The sequence below is a fragment of the Humulus lupulus genome, chromosome 9 (genome assembly GCF_963169125.1).
Source record: "Humulus lupulus chromosome 9, drHumLupu1.1, whole genome shotgun sequence".
NCBI lineage: Eukaryota > Viridiplantae > Streptophyta > Magnoliopsida > Rosales > Cannabaceae > Humulus > Humulus lupulus.
In genome coordinates this window covers 175,714,876-175,733,091 of record NC_084801.1, presented here as the reverse complement: position 1 = coordinate 175,733,091, position 18,216 = coordinate 175,714,876, and the positions used below count along the sequence as shown (strand labels likewise).

Genomic DNA, 18,216 nt, shown 5'->3' with positions numbered 1-18,216 from the left:
TTGAGTTGGTCTCCTTTCTTGACTCTAGTTAGTTTTTCTTTCTCTTGTCCAAACTAATGTATGGTTAGTTGATTAACCTTCTTCACCACCTGATTGTATATATAGTGCTCTGCACTCATTTGTAATTCATTCAGAAATTTACATCAATGAAATTTTGTCTGCTCTTTAATCTTTTTCGCAATATGGTATCAAAGCGGGAAGGTTAAGCTTTCCTCTTTGATATTGTCTCACCAGCTAGGTCGTGCGTCTTCTCCGGCGAAGTTGCATTTCCTCTGTTCATCACCTTCATCTTCCGCTGCTTCTTTATCTTCGACTGGTTTCTTTCCGGCCTTTCTTGATTCTCAGATCTTTTCCTTGAGATTCAACAATGTCTACAGGCGAACAAACCACTCAAAACCCAGCTCAAACCGGAGATCAAACTTCCACTCCGATTGCCATTGGTGATCCACAAAATCCCGTTGTTCAAGCGAACCAGAGTCTTCAAATTGCTCAATCAAGGAATCCGCTCGAAGACCCTGCAAATCCATATTATCTCCACCATGGCGAAAATCCAGGAAACACGTTGGTTTCTCAGCCACTCACTGGACAAGACAATTATGTCTCCTGGAGTAGAGCAATGCAGCTCACAATTTCGGTTAAGAACAAATTGGGATTCCTAGATGGTTCTATCTCTAAACCTCCTTCCTCTGATTACATGCTTTAAAATGTTTGGATTAGAAATAATAACATTGTGATATCTTGGATTTTAAATTCTGTTTCTAAAGATATTTCCTCTAGTATACTCTATGATGAATCAGCTGCTACTATATGGGCTGATCTAAAGACTCATTTTCATCAAAGAAACGGTAACGACATGTATTTCACAAAACTTAAAACCATTTGGGAAGAATTGACAAACTACAGACCTTCTTGCACATGTAACGGCTGCACGTGTGGAGGATTCAAGAAACTCCAAGATCACTATCACATGGAATACATTATGTCATTCCTTAAGGGACTTTCCGATTCCTATTCCCAAGTTCGTGGAAGTATACTTTTAATGGACCCTTTACCCGAAGTAAATAGGCTCTTTCACCTGGTTACTCAAGAGGAGAATCAAAGGAGTATTGTTTCATTCAATTCAGATCCTACTCCAACTATGGCTTTTGCACTACAAGGGGATAAAAACCAGAAATCTGACTCTCAAACTCCCAAGACCTATCCACCAAAGAGGAATTTGCCCTTCTGTACACATTGCAATGTGCTGGGACACATTATTGAGAGGTGTTACAAAATACACGGTTATCCTCCTGGCTACAACAAGCAAAACAAGCAAAAAGAAGCCAGTGCAAATCAAATTCAAACCAGTGATGAATCATGTCCTAATCCTGCTGATGGCCACACTATGCTTCCTCAATTGACAGCAAATCTATACCAACAGCTGCTCAATTTGCTTGCATCACAACAAACTGGTATGAACAATTCAGAACCTAGTACTTCAACATGCAATACAGGTATAATACTCTCACACAATACCGTATTACCTTCACCTAATTCCTAGATAATAGACTCAGGAGCTACTAGAAACATTTGTTCAAATATAAAATATTTTCAATACATTACTAAGATACCTGCTACCAAGCTAGTATTGCCAAATAATGAATTTTTACTTGTGCATTACAGTGGGACTATTGCTATAGATAACAATCTTACTTTAACAGATGTGTTATATGCTCCAAAATTTAAGTATAACATAATATCAGTGAGTTATCTAACTGGTAATACTTCCACTTCTATACATTTTTCTTCTGACAGTTTCAATGTGCAGGACAACCACAACAGGAGGATGATTGGAAAAGATAGAACCTGCAATGGTCTATACTTGCTGGATTTGACACCAACATCCTCCCATGTGCTTTCTGTTTCTGCTGAACTTTGGCATTCAAGACTTGGACACTTATCCCACAAAAGATTGGAATTACTCAAAGACAATTTAAACTATAACATTTCCTCTTTACATAAAGATGCACCTTGCTACATTTGCCCTTTGGCTAAACAAAAGAAATTAGTTTTTCTAAAGAAAAATAAATTTTCTGATCATGTTTTTGATCTAATTCATTGTGACATTTGGGGACCCTACTCTATTGTTTCTCATACTAATCACAAATATTTTCTTACCTTGGTTGATGATAATTCTCGATTTACTTGGGTTTATTTGTTGCAACAGAAATCTGATGCTATTACTATTATTCCTCAATTCTTGTCTTATGTACAAACTCAGTTTGGTTGTGTGTTTAAAAATTTTAGGTCTGATAATGCACCTGAACTAACTTTCAAAGAGCTCTTTTCTAGATATGGCATCCTACATGAGTTCACTTGTGTAGAAACACCAGAACAAAATGTTGTTGCTGAAAGAAAGCATCAACATCTACTACATGTGTCTCGGGCTCTTTATTTTCAAGCCAACTTACCTATCAAGTTTTGGTCTGAGTGTGTATTAACGGATGCATATCTTATTAACAGAATTCCCACACCCAATTTGAAAAATAAGACACCTTATGAGCTCCTTTTTCATAAAACCCCGGACTATGATCAACTCAAGTCTTTTGGATGCCTTGCTTTTGCATCCACACTCACTGTTCATGGAACCAAATTTTCTCCTAGAGCATGTACATGTGTTTTCATGGGTTATCCTCAATGCATTAAAGGATACAAGTTGTATGACCTTAACAACAATCAATTTTTTATCTTACGAAATGTTGTTTTTCATGAGAATATTTTCCCTTTCCAAAAATTGAATATTGATGCTAACTGTATAGATCATTTTTCTCAATTAGTTTTACCTAATACTGCAGTTTCTAACACACCTATTGAAGATTATCCTTTAGATGATTATGTCACTACAGATACTACCACACAGGTGCCCAACGACAATTCTGCTGCTCCTGAAATCCAAAATTCTGATGCAAATTCTCCTACACAAGATCATTCATCAAGTGCTGCCCCAACTCCACATAATGTTGATATTGCAGCACCAGTTCTTAGAAGATCCAGCAGGACCTCGAACCCTCCAAGCTATCTAAAATACTTTGAGTGTTACTTTACCATACAGGATCTTTCCTCTACACCCCACAAACTCCAAAAATTTCTATCTTATTCTCAACTTTCTGACTCATATAAGGCTTTCTTTTTTGCAGTAACATCTCAAAAGGAACCACAGAATTACAATCAAGCAATCCTCTTTCAAGTTTGGCTTTGTGCTATGCAATCTGAATTACAGGCACTTATTGCAAACAAAACTTGGACTGTCGTACCACTACCACCCAACAAAAGAGCAATCGGGTGCCGTTGGGTATACAAAATTAAATACAATAATAATGGCACTATAGAACGGTACAAGGCTCAACTTGTTGCTCAAGGTTACACGCAACAAGAAGGGCTTGATTTCTTTGATACTTTTTCTCCAGTAGCTAAGATGGTTACATTTAAACTCTTACTAGCTATCTCTGCCATTAAACGTTGGCACCCATTACAACTTGATATCAACAACGCATTTTTAAATGACGACCTCAATGAGGAAGTCTACATGACCCTGCCTACACTACAACAAAATAGATGTTTTATGACTTTAATTGGGAGACATTGGAAGTCTACAATGTCTCCCACTTAGTGAGACGTTGTTGCTAGGGTCATTGTAGGTATATATCCCACGTCTCCCGTTGGGAGACGTGCCTCACTTCCCACGTCTCCCACTGGGAGAGGTGGAAAGTCAAACGTTGACTTTCCACCTCTCCCATTGGGAGACGTGGGAAGTCACTCACCTCTCCCAATGGGAGACGTGGGAAGTCCCTAGGAGACATCCCACGTCTCCCATTGGGAGAGGTGAGTGATTTCCCATGTCTCCCAATGGGAGAGGTGGAAAGTCAAATGTTGACTTTCCACCTCTCCCATTGGGAGACGTGAGAAGTCTCCCACCTCTCCCATTGGGAGACATTGAAAGTCTCCCACCTCTCCTAATGGGAGACATTGAAAGTCTCCCACATTTAAAAAAAATAAATTAAATAAATTAAATAAATTTATAATTAATATTATTAATTTAAATTGAATAATTAATATTAATTAATTTAATATTATTAAATTAATTTAATAATTAATTAATTATTAAATTAATATTAATTATTAATTAATTATTAAATTAATATTAATTATTAATTAATTTAATAATTAATATTATTAATTTAATAATTAATTAAATTGAAATAATATTAATTTAAATTTAAATTATTTTAATCTAAATTTAAATTAATTTAATAATCAATTAAATTGGAAGAAAAAAATATATTTGTTAGATATATACAAGAAATACAATATTTGTTAGAAATATTCAAAATGAACAAATATTGCATTGTGTATGAAGAAAGAGTTAAAAAATTAAAAAAAAAAACCTATCAACGAGGTCGGTAACTTTGGATTATCGGCAACATATATGTCGCCCATTCTTGTCGCAACTCATCAATTTGTGCCTCTGTATATGATGTGCTTGTTAGCTGCAAGAAATATAAAGTAAAATATATTAATTAATTATTTGATTGCATTTATAGTTTCAAAAATAATTTGTAAATTTTAATTAATAATACCGTTCTCAAGTAATGCCCAGGACTCGCATACTCAATCAAATCCTTCAACATCCTCATTAAGTAGTATCCACATGCCACATTGTCCGGTTGGTGTGGACACTAATTATTTAAAAATATGAGTAATTTATTATTAAATTGAAACTTTTTAAAAAATGCATACATATTATTCTACTTAATTATTATAAATGTTCAAAAATTTCTGCTAAAGTTACTTACCTGAGGTTGCTTAATGCGTAGAGTATCAGGGATCTCGACATCAGGAAGATTCATAGAGAAAAAAAGATTGAAAGCGCTGACGATCACTGATACAATCTCCTCACGGTTATTTAGCTCTGAATTCACCGGATCACAACAATAAACATGATATGCATATGGTGCCAAAATAAGCAACATCCAATGTTCACTGTATAAAAAAAACAAAAAAATTATAGCTCAAATGTTAAACAAAGAAATTATTGATATGGGTCGGAAAAATGACAAGTTTTTAAACTTACCCATGGTTCCAAGGGACAAGCATAACTTGTTCTTTTGATTTTACGTCATTGCAACGTCTGAACAGATTCTGAACACGATCGTCGAATGAACTCCCTTGAGTGGCGACGATATTAGGATTGACAAATAAAAACTTATTTTGGCGACCTTGTTGTACCACATATCTGTAAATGAACCTAATACAAAAATATGAAAAATTGTTATATGAATGAATAAATCAAATTAGAAAATTAAATGAACAAACTTATTTGTCAGATATATACCTCATGTAGCTGACGAGTACTGCTTGTCCAATCTTCTCCTTTCGAGCAAACTGAAGTATGTCATCCTTAAATATATAACAGTGAGACATATCCTGATCAAAAACTTCAGACTCTATGCCTAGATTGACACACTCGCCATCATCCCAATGAGATACGATATTCTGTAATCGTTCCAATGGAGTTTGGGCCAATTGTGTTGGAGGAGTTTGTTGTCGTCTTCTTTCTCGAGGTTGTTGTGTTGATGGAGCTCTTGGTCGTTGTGATCTGGTCCTACTTGTAGAGGGAGTCTGTATACAATTATATCAACAATTAAAAAAATTACAAACAAATATAGAATTGTAAAGATAATTATGTAAAAACATGGCATCACCTCATGAGTTACATCTTCAGATATAATGACAAAATCCTTAGGCCACGCTATTGGCGTCCCAATGGCCTGAGCAACTATGTACATGTCCAAATCAGGATATGCAAAAGGGAGAGGACAGGTTGGCTTAAGAACACTCGTAATCATAACTTGGAAGTTGTTGCCTGCCTCTCTTTCAATGAGTGTACCTGATGCAACAATGTTTGAAACCGAACCAATTGCTAATTGGCATGCTCGGCCCTGCATAAGAAACATATTATATACAAATAATCATGTTGAAGCAGTAAAGAAATTTATTTGGTTTCAGAATATTCAAGAAAGTTTAATTACCTCTTGCAAAAGCGGTTGTAGTGCAACAATGTGGTGTTCTGCTTGAGGCACTACTGGGTCCGGAGTATAGTAGGACGCCTGCGCTGGTGGCACTGGTGGGTCGGGCACATAGTATGATGATGGCGCTGGTGGGACTCCAACGTTAGATCCTGACCCGCTCTGTTGGGCCAATAATTTTCTCAAGAGCTCATCTTGTTGTTGAAGGCGCTCTTCTAGGCGTTGTGCTTGTTGACGATGCTCTTCTTCTTGTTTTCGAAATCTTTCTTCAAATTCCTTTCTAATGTCGTCATTCGAAGAAGAGGCTTTTGATTTATTTTTCGTTGAGGTAGGTGTTGGAGTATTCCAATATACTGAGCGGGACACACCGTGTCCTCCAGCCCTAACACGTCCTCGAGGCTCAGGAGTGCCCAACGCCCTCGTCAGCACATCATCAGGGCCATCAGGTGCCCATTTACCCTCAGCTTGGAGTTGCCGGTAATGATCCTGTGAAACAATATTCACAGAAAGTTATATATATATAAGCTAATAATTTGACATATCAACATTATTAAATATGAGCACTTACAATATTTTTTTGAATCTCAGAGGCCTCTCCAATTAGCTCTCCTTTTGCATTCCGACGACCCATGCTCCATAAATCTGCCCTATCAAGTTCAGTCAGACTTTTCCCACTTTGTTCCATTAACATCTCTTCAATACGCACATAGCCTCCTCTAGAGAGGTTGTGATTGTATTTATTCAGTGCTCGATAATTTTGCATCTCCTCTCTCTTTCTTTGCCACTCGGGAGTTAATCTTGAGTTCACAAACGCTAACCATTCATCCGGAGTTATGACATTCTCAAATCCAAATGGCAAAGCTGGCGGGAACTCATTTGGGTATTTTTTTCAAAGCGTCGTAAACGTGTACCCTAGTAAGATTAGTCTTCCAATTTCGGAAGTACTTTCCCGCATCCTTCAACATCTGTTGCTTTTGTTTGGGGTCCAAATCATAAGTTTTCTGCAAGTTTGAAAGTAATAAGAAGCATATTATCAAAATAATATATATTTTAAAAACATTAAATGAAATATAATTAATAAAAATATACCTTCATTGTGTCCCATATTTTATTTTTATCCACCACACTAACATCTTTCCAACTGTTAATGTTGATGGACACAGTTGCTCGAACAACTGATCCAAGCTGTGATGAAACATTACTTCTAGATCCACCCACTAGTTGACCATACTCATTGTATTCAACAGGAGTAAGATGTCCTTCACTCCTTTTTTTGATGTTTCTAGACATCCATGTACGTCCTCTCACAGATTTATTTTCTTGCTCCACTGACTGAGAATTAGGGCACTGCTCTCCCTCATCAGAACTACCACCAAAAGGATCAGCCTCCATCTGTGAAACATAAATATCATTATTATAACAATTTTGGACACTCATAATCAAAAGATGAAACACATTGTGATAACAACTAAGAATTTCACATATCATAAACATATGAAACCTATTAAATGGTACCTCAAGACCCATTATCATCAACCCACAATCCTTCACCATTTTCACGGAAACAAATACAATCATCATTAACTTCGTCATTATCTTCTATTGCGGTGAATGTGACAAGTTCTTCTCCGAGAGGTATATCATGTAAATCACCATCTTTAATGTTCCATTCTCTTGTTTGCGTTGGAAGAACAATTGACCATTGGTTGTCTGAAGGATCATTCACATAAAATACTTGTTTCGCTTGTGAAGCTAATATAAATCGATCAGATTTGTGCCCAATTCGATTTAGATTAACTAATGTGAAACCAAAATCTTCATATATTATGCCGCTGTCACTTTTCACCCAATCACAAAAGAAAACAGGTACTCGAGTTGTGATATAATCTAACTCCCAAATTTCATTAACTACTCCATAAAAAGCCATATCACATTCAACTGGATTTTTATCTTTTGCACTAGAGACTTGCACAGTTTTAGCAACAAGGCTAACACCACTGTTTTGTGTGTTTCTGTTGTTATCGCGCTCCCTAGTGTTAAATAGAGTACCGTTAATCATGTATGATGAAAACTTGATGACATTAACTGAAGGTCCTCGAGAAATCCACTTAACAATGTCTGAAACCTTATTTGATTTGTTTTGTAATTCTGACACAACCTATCAAATCAACATACCAAAAACAACAAAAAATGTCACCTTGTAATTAAGTACTAATTAATGACAACTTTAAATAATCAACACAATTTACCTTTTGTTCTATCCAACTACTAAAAGTTCGATAATGTTCGTCTTGTAACCATTTTGAGTTCCTTGACTTGGATGGAAATTTGGTCTTTATCCAATTAAAATGTTCCCTTCAATTATAAATATGTTGTTAAACAATTGAATATACGAAATTACACAACTTAAACTTAATGTATTATATGAGTATAACTCACTCGATATAAGGTTGAATTTCATTTATATTCTGCAACACAAGACGATGCGCTTCATCTAGAAGATCTCGACTTACTGTGCATACAACGCTACCACGACGACTCTGAATCTCAACATTTTCAACATCATTTAACCCAATTTTCTGTACACCAGTCATGTATTCAGAACAAAATTCAACTGCCTCTTCTGCAATATAACATTCGACGATGCATCCTTCCGGCCGACTTCTATTCCTAACATACCCCTTAAGAATCTTCATATATCGCTCAAATGGATACATCCATCTTAAATAAACTGGGCCACAATATCTTAGTTCTCTAACCAAGTGAACTGTCAAATGGATCATTATATCAAAAAATGCCGGCGGGAAATATTTCTCTAACTCACACAATACCTCAACAATTTCATCTCTTAACTTAAGGTAACTTTAGCAGATCAATCACCTTACAACACAGTGACTTGAAAAACAAGCATAACCTTGTGATTACATCTCGAACTCTCCTAGGAAACACAGATCGAATGGCCACTGGTAGCAAATGTTGCATTAGAATATGACAATCGTGAGATTTCATGCCAGTCAGAATACAACTTTTCATGTCTACCAATGACCTTATATTTGAGGAATATCCGTCTGGAACTTTTATATTAAACAAACATCTGCAAATTTCCATTCTTTCCTCTTTAGTAAGAGTGTAAGCTGCAGGAGGTAAATATGTTCGTCTCTTATCTGGTTTTGGAGTCAATTCATCCCTTATACCCATTGCAACCAAGTCTTGTCTAGCCTTAATTCCATCCTTAGTTTTCCCAGGAATATTCAACAAAGTGCCAATCAAACTATCACATACATTTTTCTCTATGTGCATAACATCTAAATTATGACGTATAAGTAAGAAAGGCCAATATTCAAGTTCAAAGAAAACAGATTTCTTTTTATAACACCCTTTTGGCTCTTCCACAACCTTGGCCTTGCGACTACGTTTCATCTTTGTAGGTGTACGAACTTTGGGCTTCCCTAACTTGAACACAATTTTAGACATATTCTCAAGTACTTGGATCCCATTCAATGGCTCAGGAGCCTCTTCAAACTCTTGTTTACCATTGAATGCCTTCTTCCAAGTCCGAAGTTTATGCGTATTAGGCAAGAACTTCCTATGTCCCATATAACATATTTTCCGAGAGTGTTTCAAGTATTCAGAACATGTTTTTTCTTGACAAACGGGGCAAGCTTTATATCCTTTCACACTAAACCCAGATAAATTTCCATAAGCAGGAAAGTCATTAATTGTCCACAATAAGACCGCTCTAAGATTAAATTCTTCCTGCCTATATGCATCATAAACCTTAACCCCTTCATCCCACAAAGTTTTCAAGTCATCTATAAGAGGAGCTAGATAGACGTCAATATCATTACCAGGTTGTTTAGGTCCTGATATCAACAAGGTCGAAATCGTAAACTTTCTCTTCATACACAACCATGGGGGTAGATTGTAAATAACAAGCATAACAGGCCAACAACTATACTTACTGCTAAGGGATGCGTGCGGATTAAACCCATCAGTCGAAAGACCTAGACGAATATTACGAGATTCATTTCCAAAAGAAGGCCACTTCAAATCAACTCTCTTCCAAGCAAGGGTGTCAGCTGGATGTCTTAATTTACCATCCTTTATTCTTTCATTAGCATGCCACGACAAACTTTTAGCATGTTCGGCATTTCTAAACAATCGGATGAAACGAGGAATGGGCGGAAGGTACCACAAAACTTTGGCAGGTACTCCTTCCTTGACATCGTCACCATTTCTTTTCATTTTCCATCGTGACTCACCACAAGTAGGACACGATTTTGCGTCTGCAAAACTATTTCGATACAATATGCAATCATTAGGACATGCATGAATTTTTTCGTACTGCATGCCTAATGAGCATAATGTCTTCTTTGCCTCATAAAATGAAATTGGAATTTCATTAACTTCAGGCAATAACTCCTTCAAGAAACCAAATAACTCAGTAATGCTTTTATCACTCCAGCCATGTTTAGCTTTTAGATTGTACAACCTAAGAAGCGCAGATAATTTTGTAAATCTTGTACAACCAGGGTAAATTGGTTTCTCGGCATCACTAAGGAGTGTCTCAAACTTATTTGGGTCTACTCCTGATCCATAATGTGCGTCGTCAATCATTTCATCTAATGGATCCCAGTTCTCCTCCACTATATTCCTCCTCACTCCTTTTGGTCTACTTGGCAGAGTTGGAGCAATCGGAGCTATCTCCCCATGGTAATACCAAATTGTGTAACTCTTGTCGATCCCATTGAAATATAAGTGTTCTTTAATCTTTTTAAGATCCATCTTTTTAACATTTCCACACTTAAGACATGGACAATAAGTAAAATTTGGGTCTTTCACATTTTCCGAACAAAACCTTAAGAACAAATCGACCCCGTTCCTAAATTCCGCAGATAACCTATTCGCTGACATCCACTGTTTATCCATATATTCTCCTATGTCTATGGAAAAGAAAAGAAACAATACTAAATAAGCACGTGATAAAGTTGTATGTCTATATAAAACTAATTTTTTATTATCCTAGATAAAATCGGGCAGCATTTCCCCTATAATAGTGACCTAACCATCTGCATGTGAATATCAAAACAAACAATTCAAACAACATACAATAAGTTTCTTCCTTATAGAATGTCTATATAAAACTAATTGTTTATTATCCTAGATAAAATCGGGCAGCATTTCCCCTATAATAGTGACCTAACCATCTGCATGTGAATAGCAAAACAAACACTTCAAACAACACACAATAAATTTATTCCTTATAGCTCCGCAGCACACAGTAAAATTTATCAGAACCTACTTCACTAATACACACAAGTTCTCAACCTTCCGTTATCACCGCAGCACACAATTTTAATCTCAGAACCTACTTCACTATGGATGAATATTTAAGATATTCAAACTCCTCTAACATTTGTTTAATAATATTAAAAGTAGAAGTAAGAGAATATATATGTACCTCTTGCAATCTTTAATCCAAAAGCTAGCAAAGTTACTTCACTTAGTAATCAAATTCGCTATTAAATCCACAAACCAATAAAATTAAATTAATAAATAATAAATAAAACATCACTAAATATCTAGCAATATATAACGTATTATTGTAATTTTAGAAACTTAATTACCTCAAATGTGTGATTGATATTGGAATTTTGATGCAAAATACTCTCTAAAATCTCACCACAAAAATCACAACCTATGAAATTAAATTAATTAATATGTTAAACATTACTAAAAAAATATCACTAAATATCTAATAATAGTAAATGATATTGGTAAACAAATAAAAAAAATCCCAATGTGCCGCTAATTATAACCTCAACAAAAAATCAATATAAAATTTCATAACCTAAAAACTTAATAATAAACAAAAACATAAAAATTTTAATATATTTCTATTTTATAAATTATTTAATAAATTTAGTTTAACATAACTATATATATAACAAAATAGTTACAATTTAAAAAAAAAATTCAAATATACAAAAATATATCTAAATTTCGAAATAAAAATTGATAAAAATTTTAAAAAATCATGAACATATATACTCTAATGAAATATATACAATGTGATAGGTTAAATTAAAAAAAAAACTAAAAAATCATAAATCCCTAAAAACTTTCATTGAAAAACCACAAAAACATACAATGTATATAAAAAAATGCATAAAAATGTAAAACTAACACAAAATCATGTATATTACTCATCCTAATGCAAAACCTATGATTTATTTGCAAAATAATTAACTAAAAATCAAGAAAATAAAAAAAAACTTACCTTAGAACCCTAAAAACGCAGCCCCAAATCGCCCAATTCTTCTTTGGTTTGCTCTCGGGTTCGTGTGAGGAAGAAGAAGGCTGATATGTTTGTTTTATAAGTGGAGACATCCAACGTCTCCCACTGGGAGACGTGGGACACGTGGCACGTCTCCCATTGGGAGACGTTGGATGTGCTCCCATGCACATCCAACGTCTCCCACTGGGAGACGTGCCAAGTGTCCCACGTCTCCCAGCGGGAGACGTTGGATGTACCCATAAATCACTACCAGCCTATTTCCAACGTCTTCCACTATTTTTAATGTCTTCCAATTGTAACCATTAATATGCACTTTCAATGTCTTACACCATTAGCCATTTAAAATCCCTTCTAATTTTTAATGTCTTACACCAATGGTGTAAGACATTGTAGGGAGTCATTGAAAGTAGAATTTGTTGTAGTGCTAAAGGACTCACTTTGCCTTCCTCTTCTTGTGCAGATACAAACCTGGTATACAAGCTGTATAAATCAGTATATGGACTCAAACAATCTTCCAAGAAATGATACAAGAAGCTCTCGGATGCTCTCATCTTTGAAGGTTTCCAGCAGTCCCAGGCAGATTACACCTTATTCACTAAAGGAACAAATGACACTTTCATCGCTCTACTCATTTATGTCGATGACATAATAATTACTAGACCCAATATTCATCTGCTTCATCAGTTGCAAGATTCTCTCAACAAGCAATTTAAACTCAAGGCACTCAGACCTCTCAAATATTTCCTTGGCTTTGAAATTGCAAGAGCAAAAGATGGCCTTTTTCTCTCACAAAGTATACGCTTCAGCTTCTTGAAGACACGGGTTACATTGGTAGTAAACCAAGTAAAACACCCATGGATCCACGCATCACACTTGACAATGAACAAGGAGAGCCACTCGACAATCCTTCTCCCTATCGACAATTGATTGGTCGACTTCTGTACTTAACGTTATCTAGACCTGATATCACATATGCGGCCAATAGTCTTAGCCAATTTATCTCAGCCCCTCGCACCACTCATCTTTAGGCCACACATCACTTTCTTCATTACCTCAAAGGGAACCCAGGCCAAGGACTTTTATACTCTTCTTTACACTTACAGGGATTCTCAGACTCTGATTGGGCATCTTGCCCTGTTACTCGACCATCAACTACTGGTTTTTGCATCTTCCGCGGGGACTGTCTTATCTCTTGGAGAACGAAGAAACAACCTACGATTTCCAAGAGCTCAGCCGAAGCTGAGTATCGTGCTTTGGCTGCCACAACAAGTGAGATTACATGTCTGCAATATTTACTTCATGACCTCCAAATTCCTTAAAACACTCCTACCTTCATATACTGTGACAATCAGTCTGCAATTCATATTGCCAACAATCCCACCTTTCATGAAAGAACCAAACACATCGAGCTAGATTGCCATTTCATCCGGGACAAAATCAACAACTCAACAATCAGACTAATCCCTGGTTCCAGCACCCTTCAATTAGCCGATGCTTTTACCAAACCACTCTCCTCTCCTGTTCTTAGCTCTCACATTGCCAAGATGTGTATATATGACATATACGCTCCACCTTGAGGAGGGGGTATTAGGAATTAGTTTATTTTGCTTTTCTGTTTTCTGGTTGTTAGTTGGTTAGCTTAGGAGTTAGTTGAGTTGGTCTCCTTTCTTGACTCTAGTTAGTTTTTCTTTCTCTTGTCCAAACTAATGTACGGTTAGTTGATTAACTAACCTTCTTCACCACCTGATTGTATATGTAGTGCTCTGCACTCATTTGTAATTCATTCATAAATTTACATCAATGAAATCTTGTTTGCTCTTTAATATTTTTTGCAATTTTTATTCATCATTTAAAAAAAAAAAACTTTGTGTAACAATTACTCACACAAACAAATCTTATTATCTAAACTATGAACAAAATTTAAAACCACAAAAACCAGATTCTTTCCTCTCACTCCCCTTCCTACAATGAACAAACACAAATCTTAAAAAATCAGATTCTTTCCCTCTCTTTTATCATTCTCTTTATTTGAGGAAAATTAAGTCAATACATATAGAATCAATTCTAGAATAAAAATATCGTATTGGTAGAATAAAATCATCTAATTAATTGATTTTCACTTGAAAAAACTCTAAAATAAAAAAAATATATGTTTATAGTAACTATTGTTTCACTAAAACTATTTTTTTAATTAAATTAATATATTATGCTATTTTTGTAATATATTTACCAAAACAGTCATATACAATATATTAATTAAATAATAAAATATTAAATATTAACGTTAATACAAACACAAACTAATAAAATAATAATATATTCTCTTATAAATTTATGATTATAACTATTGAACATGAGAAGATAACTATCTCATTCTATTTTTCCTCTTAATTTTTCATACCAGCCCCATCCAAGAAAAGAGCTGAAAAAAATCTTTTTATTTTAAAAAGTTATTCCATTAGAAGACGTATACAGATCATCCAACATCATCTGTACCATTGATCTACGTGGTGGCAAATTGCAGCGCATGGAGTCATGCATGGACAGTTGACTAGCCCAATTTAATTAAAGCTATTTAAGATTTTTGTCCCAAATTCTTTTTTTTTTTTCCTTCAAAATTAACTCCAAACTATTTACAGTGTTGAAATATAAGTTCTGATAGATTTTTCTGATAAATCTTATCTTATATGTAGCTAATAGATTGACTTATCATTGATATGTCAGAGTATAATTTAAGGTAAAAATAATTTAAAATTAAAACATATATACATTTATAAAATATTAAAATTAAAAATAATTCAAAAATTTTTAAATTATTTTTTCTTTTCAATTCTTAAAATATTAATTAAATAAAATTTTCAAATATTAAAAAACTAAATTAAAACTCATCTAATTTTTTTTGTTTGGAAAAATTAAATTATTTATTTTTAATAATGGTAGAAATAATAAAGTTTAAATCAGATTAGTTTAAGTTTTGTAAAAAAAAAATATCATTTTCGGTTTATTTTGTTTTAATATTTGAAAATTTTATTTAATTAGTCTTTTAAGAATTTATTCAAAAAAAAATATTTTATTTTGAGTTTTGAAATATTTTATAAGAAATATATATTTTTAATTTAAATTATACATACGAGGTTGACGTGTTAACAACAAATCATCAATCCGTTAGCCATACAACATAAAACTTAACAGAAATCCTACTTTATAGTATTATGAATAATTTAGGGATAAATTTTGAAACAATTAAGGCACAATAATGTATTCGTGTTTGTTCGGGAACAAAAATAAAACTAAATAACCTTTAATTAAAGGCTAGACACACTTGTTAGTTTTTAGTTCATATATCTAGAGCTTTAATTGCTTTCTCTATTACTTTTTAATTTCTTATATATGATTGAATTTTGATACTTGTTTCTGAGAGAAGTTGTCTTATAAATTTATAGTACATGTACAGTAGTCACAGCTTTGGCTCAGGTATTGCTTGGAAACGAGTCTTTCTTTTTACGATCACACTGTTCCTTCCCAACCCCCACTTTCATTTATTTATGATGATAAAATCATTCATTTCCATTTAATTATTTTTCCTTTTTTTAACCTAATTTATAAAGTTGTTTTTAGTTAAAAATAATTATTAAAAAAGATAAAATAATTAACATATTCTATTTAATTTGTTAGTTATTATTTTAATTTGTTTGCTCACCTCTTGTATATCAACTCACACCTATTAACACTCTTACTGAAGAAATGTATTAATTATGTTATTGAGCATAAGTTGTTTGTAAAAATTCCCGAAAGAAAGTAATTTACACTCGTCAAGCAAAGAGCGTGAACCCGCAATATCACTCTTTATATATACATATATATATATATTATACACTTCTCGTCTCTATCATATAAATCAAAACCATGTCCGAATCCAGCGATATGACTTCAAATCACGGCTTCTGGTCCTCACCGGCGACGGCGTTCAACGGCACAGGACCAGCAAGCACTCACTTCCGGGGAAGAATCCCAATGCACATGACATTCTTCTGGGGCCACGTCACCGAGATACTCTTCCGGGGTTGGCCCGGGTCCAACTCCGTCATGTACGGGTTATCGTTGGTCTTCGTGTTCACCATGGCCGTCGTAGTTGAGTGGCTAACTCACTCTGATCTCGTCAGACCCGGCTCCGCCGATCTAACGGCGTCGCTGCTTCGGACTGTGGTTCATACGGTGCGTTCCGGGATGTCTTACTTGGTCATGCTCGCCGTTATGTCGTTTAACGGCGGCGTTTTTATCGCCGCGCTTTGTGGACATACCATCGGGTTCTTCGTTTTCCGGACACGGGCTCTGCTGAGATCGGCCGAATCGGGTTCGGGTTCGGCTAGACCGCACAGACTTTCGATGTGAAAATTTGAAGAGTTGGGTAGTACACTTTTATTTGGGTTGCATGATTTTTTATTTAAATATTGTTGAATGATTATTTTTTTGGGGTTGAATTAATTTTTTAATGAGACCATTATAATATGTGAGAAATTATAACCAAAGGCATAATTTGTTATTTTGATTTCAAGACATAATGTTTTAGTTTATTTATTAAGCTGTTTTGGAGAACGAACGACGTGTCGTTTAAGTATCTCAAACGACGATCGTTTTACTACTTTCGCTTGTAAGTTGTAGTTGTGTGCCTGTGTTACGTGACTTACGTCGAAGCCCAACTCTAGTCTAGCTGTTCTAATCTTTTATTGTCGTTTTGTTTCTTTCTATAAAACATATGTCGTTTTTAGTTTTCATGTCGTTCGTCTTGTTTTCTGTTTTTCGTGAGATTGTCGTTGGAGGGATTAATAACGTTTTTTTTTTTAGTTTCTGTAGTTTTTCAAGAAACCTGGAGTCGTACTTTGTTGTTGTTATCTACTGTCGTTTTTCAATTTAATTGATATTTTTCTTATTGTTTTCTATGATATATTGTTGGTTCTTGTTAACTTGTTGTCGTTTTTGTCACTGTATAGGTAATCTTTTTATGTTTTCTTTAGTCCCCGTTTCATAGTGTATTTTTTATCTTTCTTCCCCAACATCAATTTATTGTAGTATTTTGATATTTGCGATTTTTGTTTTATTCTTTTTTTTTTTCAACTTCTCCTTGACTTTCCTCACAATTTTTTTAAAATATTGAGTATATTTGCGGCTGATTTCCCAAAATAAAAAGATTTGTTTTCTCTTTATCTTTTCAAATTGAAATTGAACAATCACTCCAATAGATTATGAATATGTGAAAAAAAACTCTAATTTATTTTTGCCACCATTTTTTCAATTTCAAAATTCAAGCATAACAAAGGAGAGTAAAGTACTCACAATTTCACTTGCACAAATCATGAGCATTATCAGTTTGGGCGTGTTTCAGCCTCATCTATTAGTGTATTGTATAATGCGATTTTTCATACCAAAAGAACATATCAACAACTAAAGTATCATCTTATATAAGAATTTAACATAATATTTTTATATTTAACCGTTTGTAAATCTTTAAATTTAAATAAAATAAAATAAATAATTTAAAAACTTAATATATATATATATATGATATTTTTGTGATATTTTAGAATGATAATTATTTTCGCACGACAAGAGAAGTAACTAAAAATGTTTAATTAAAAGCTCTTATCATATATGGAAAATAGATTTTCACATGATGTTTATTGCAGCAAATATATATTGATTATTAATAACTAAAAAAAGATCAAACAGTAACATCATATTATTTAGCTTTCATAACGAAAGAATACATATATATATATATATATATATATAAAAGAACTAGAATTCGGTTCGCAAGAAATCGAAGAAGACTGAAAAAAAATCAAATAAAGAAAC

At 34.1% G+C, this 18,216-nt stretch overlaps 2 protein-coding genes across 2 annotated transcripts; one reads left to right on the top strand and one right to left on the bottom strand.

The window, feature by feature from the left end:
- Positions 1-3,399: 3,399 nt before the first annotated feature.
- On the bottom strand, positions 3,400-7,070 carry LOC133800342 (uncharacterized). Its single transcript, XM_062238300.1, has 4 exons — positions 6,634-7,070; positions 6,069-6,551; positions 5,866-5,978; positions 3,400-3,514 (listed from the first exon to the last, which is right to left on the bottom strand). The coding sequence occupies exons 1-4, from the start codon at positions 6,826-6,828 to the stop codon at positions 3,400-3,402; spliced, it is 906 nt and encodes a 301-aa protein (XP_062094284.1). The 5' UTR covers positions 6,829-7,070.
- A 9,185-nt stretch (positions 7,071-16,255) lies between these two features.
- LOC133802513 (copper transporter 6-like) lies at positions 16,256-16,982 on the top strand. The gene has a single exon (XM_062240837.1). It carries the CDS (start codon positions 16,270-16,272, stop codon positions 16,753-16,755), a length of 486 nt encoding a protein of 161 aa, XP_062096821.1. The 5' UTR covers positions 16,256-16,269; the 3' UTR covers positions 16,756-16,982.
- The last annotated feature ends 1,234 nt before the right edge of the window (positions 16,983-18,216 follow it).

Excerpts from the sequence above, each read along its gene's own strand:
- LOC133800342 (XM_062238300.1), bottom strand. The coding sequence starts at position 6,828 with ATGCAAAATTATCGAGCACTGAATAAATACAATCACAACCTCTCTAGA. Across the intron at positions 6,552-6,633 it reads CTGAGATTCAAAAAAATATT|GATCATTACCGGCAACTCCA; the intron begins GTAAGTGCTCAT and ends ATTGTTTCACAG. Across the intron at positions 5,979-6,068 it reads TACAACCGCTTTTGCAAGAG|GGCCGAGCATGCCAATTAGC; the intron begins GTAATTAAACTT and ends TTTCTTATGCAG.
- LOC133802513 (XM_062240837.1), top strand. The coding sequence starts at position 16,270 with ATGTCCGAATCCAGCGATATGACTTCAAATCACGGCTTCTGGTCCTCA.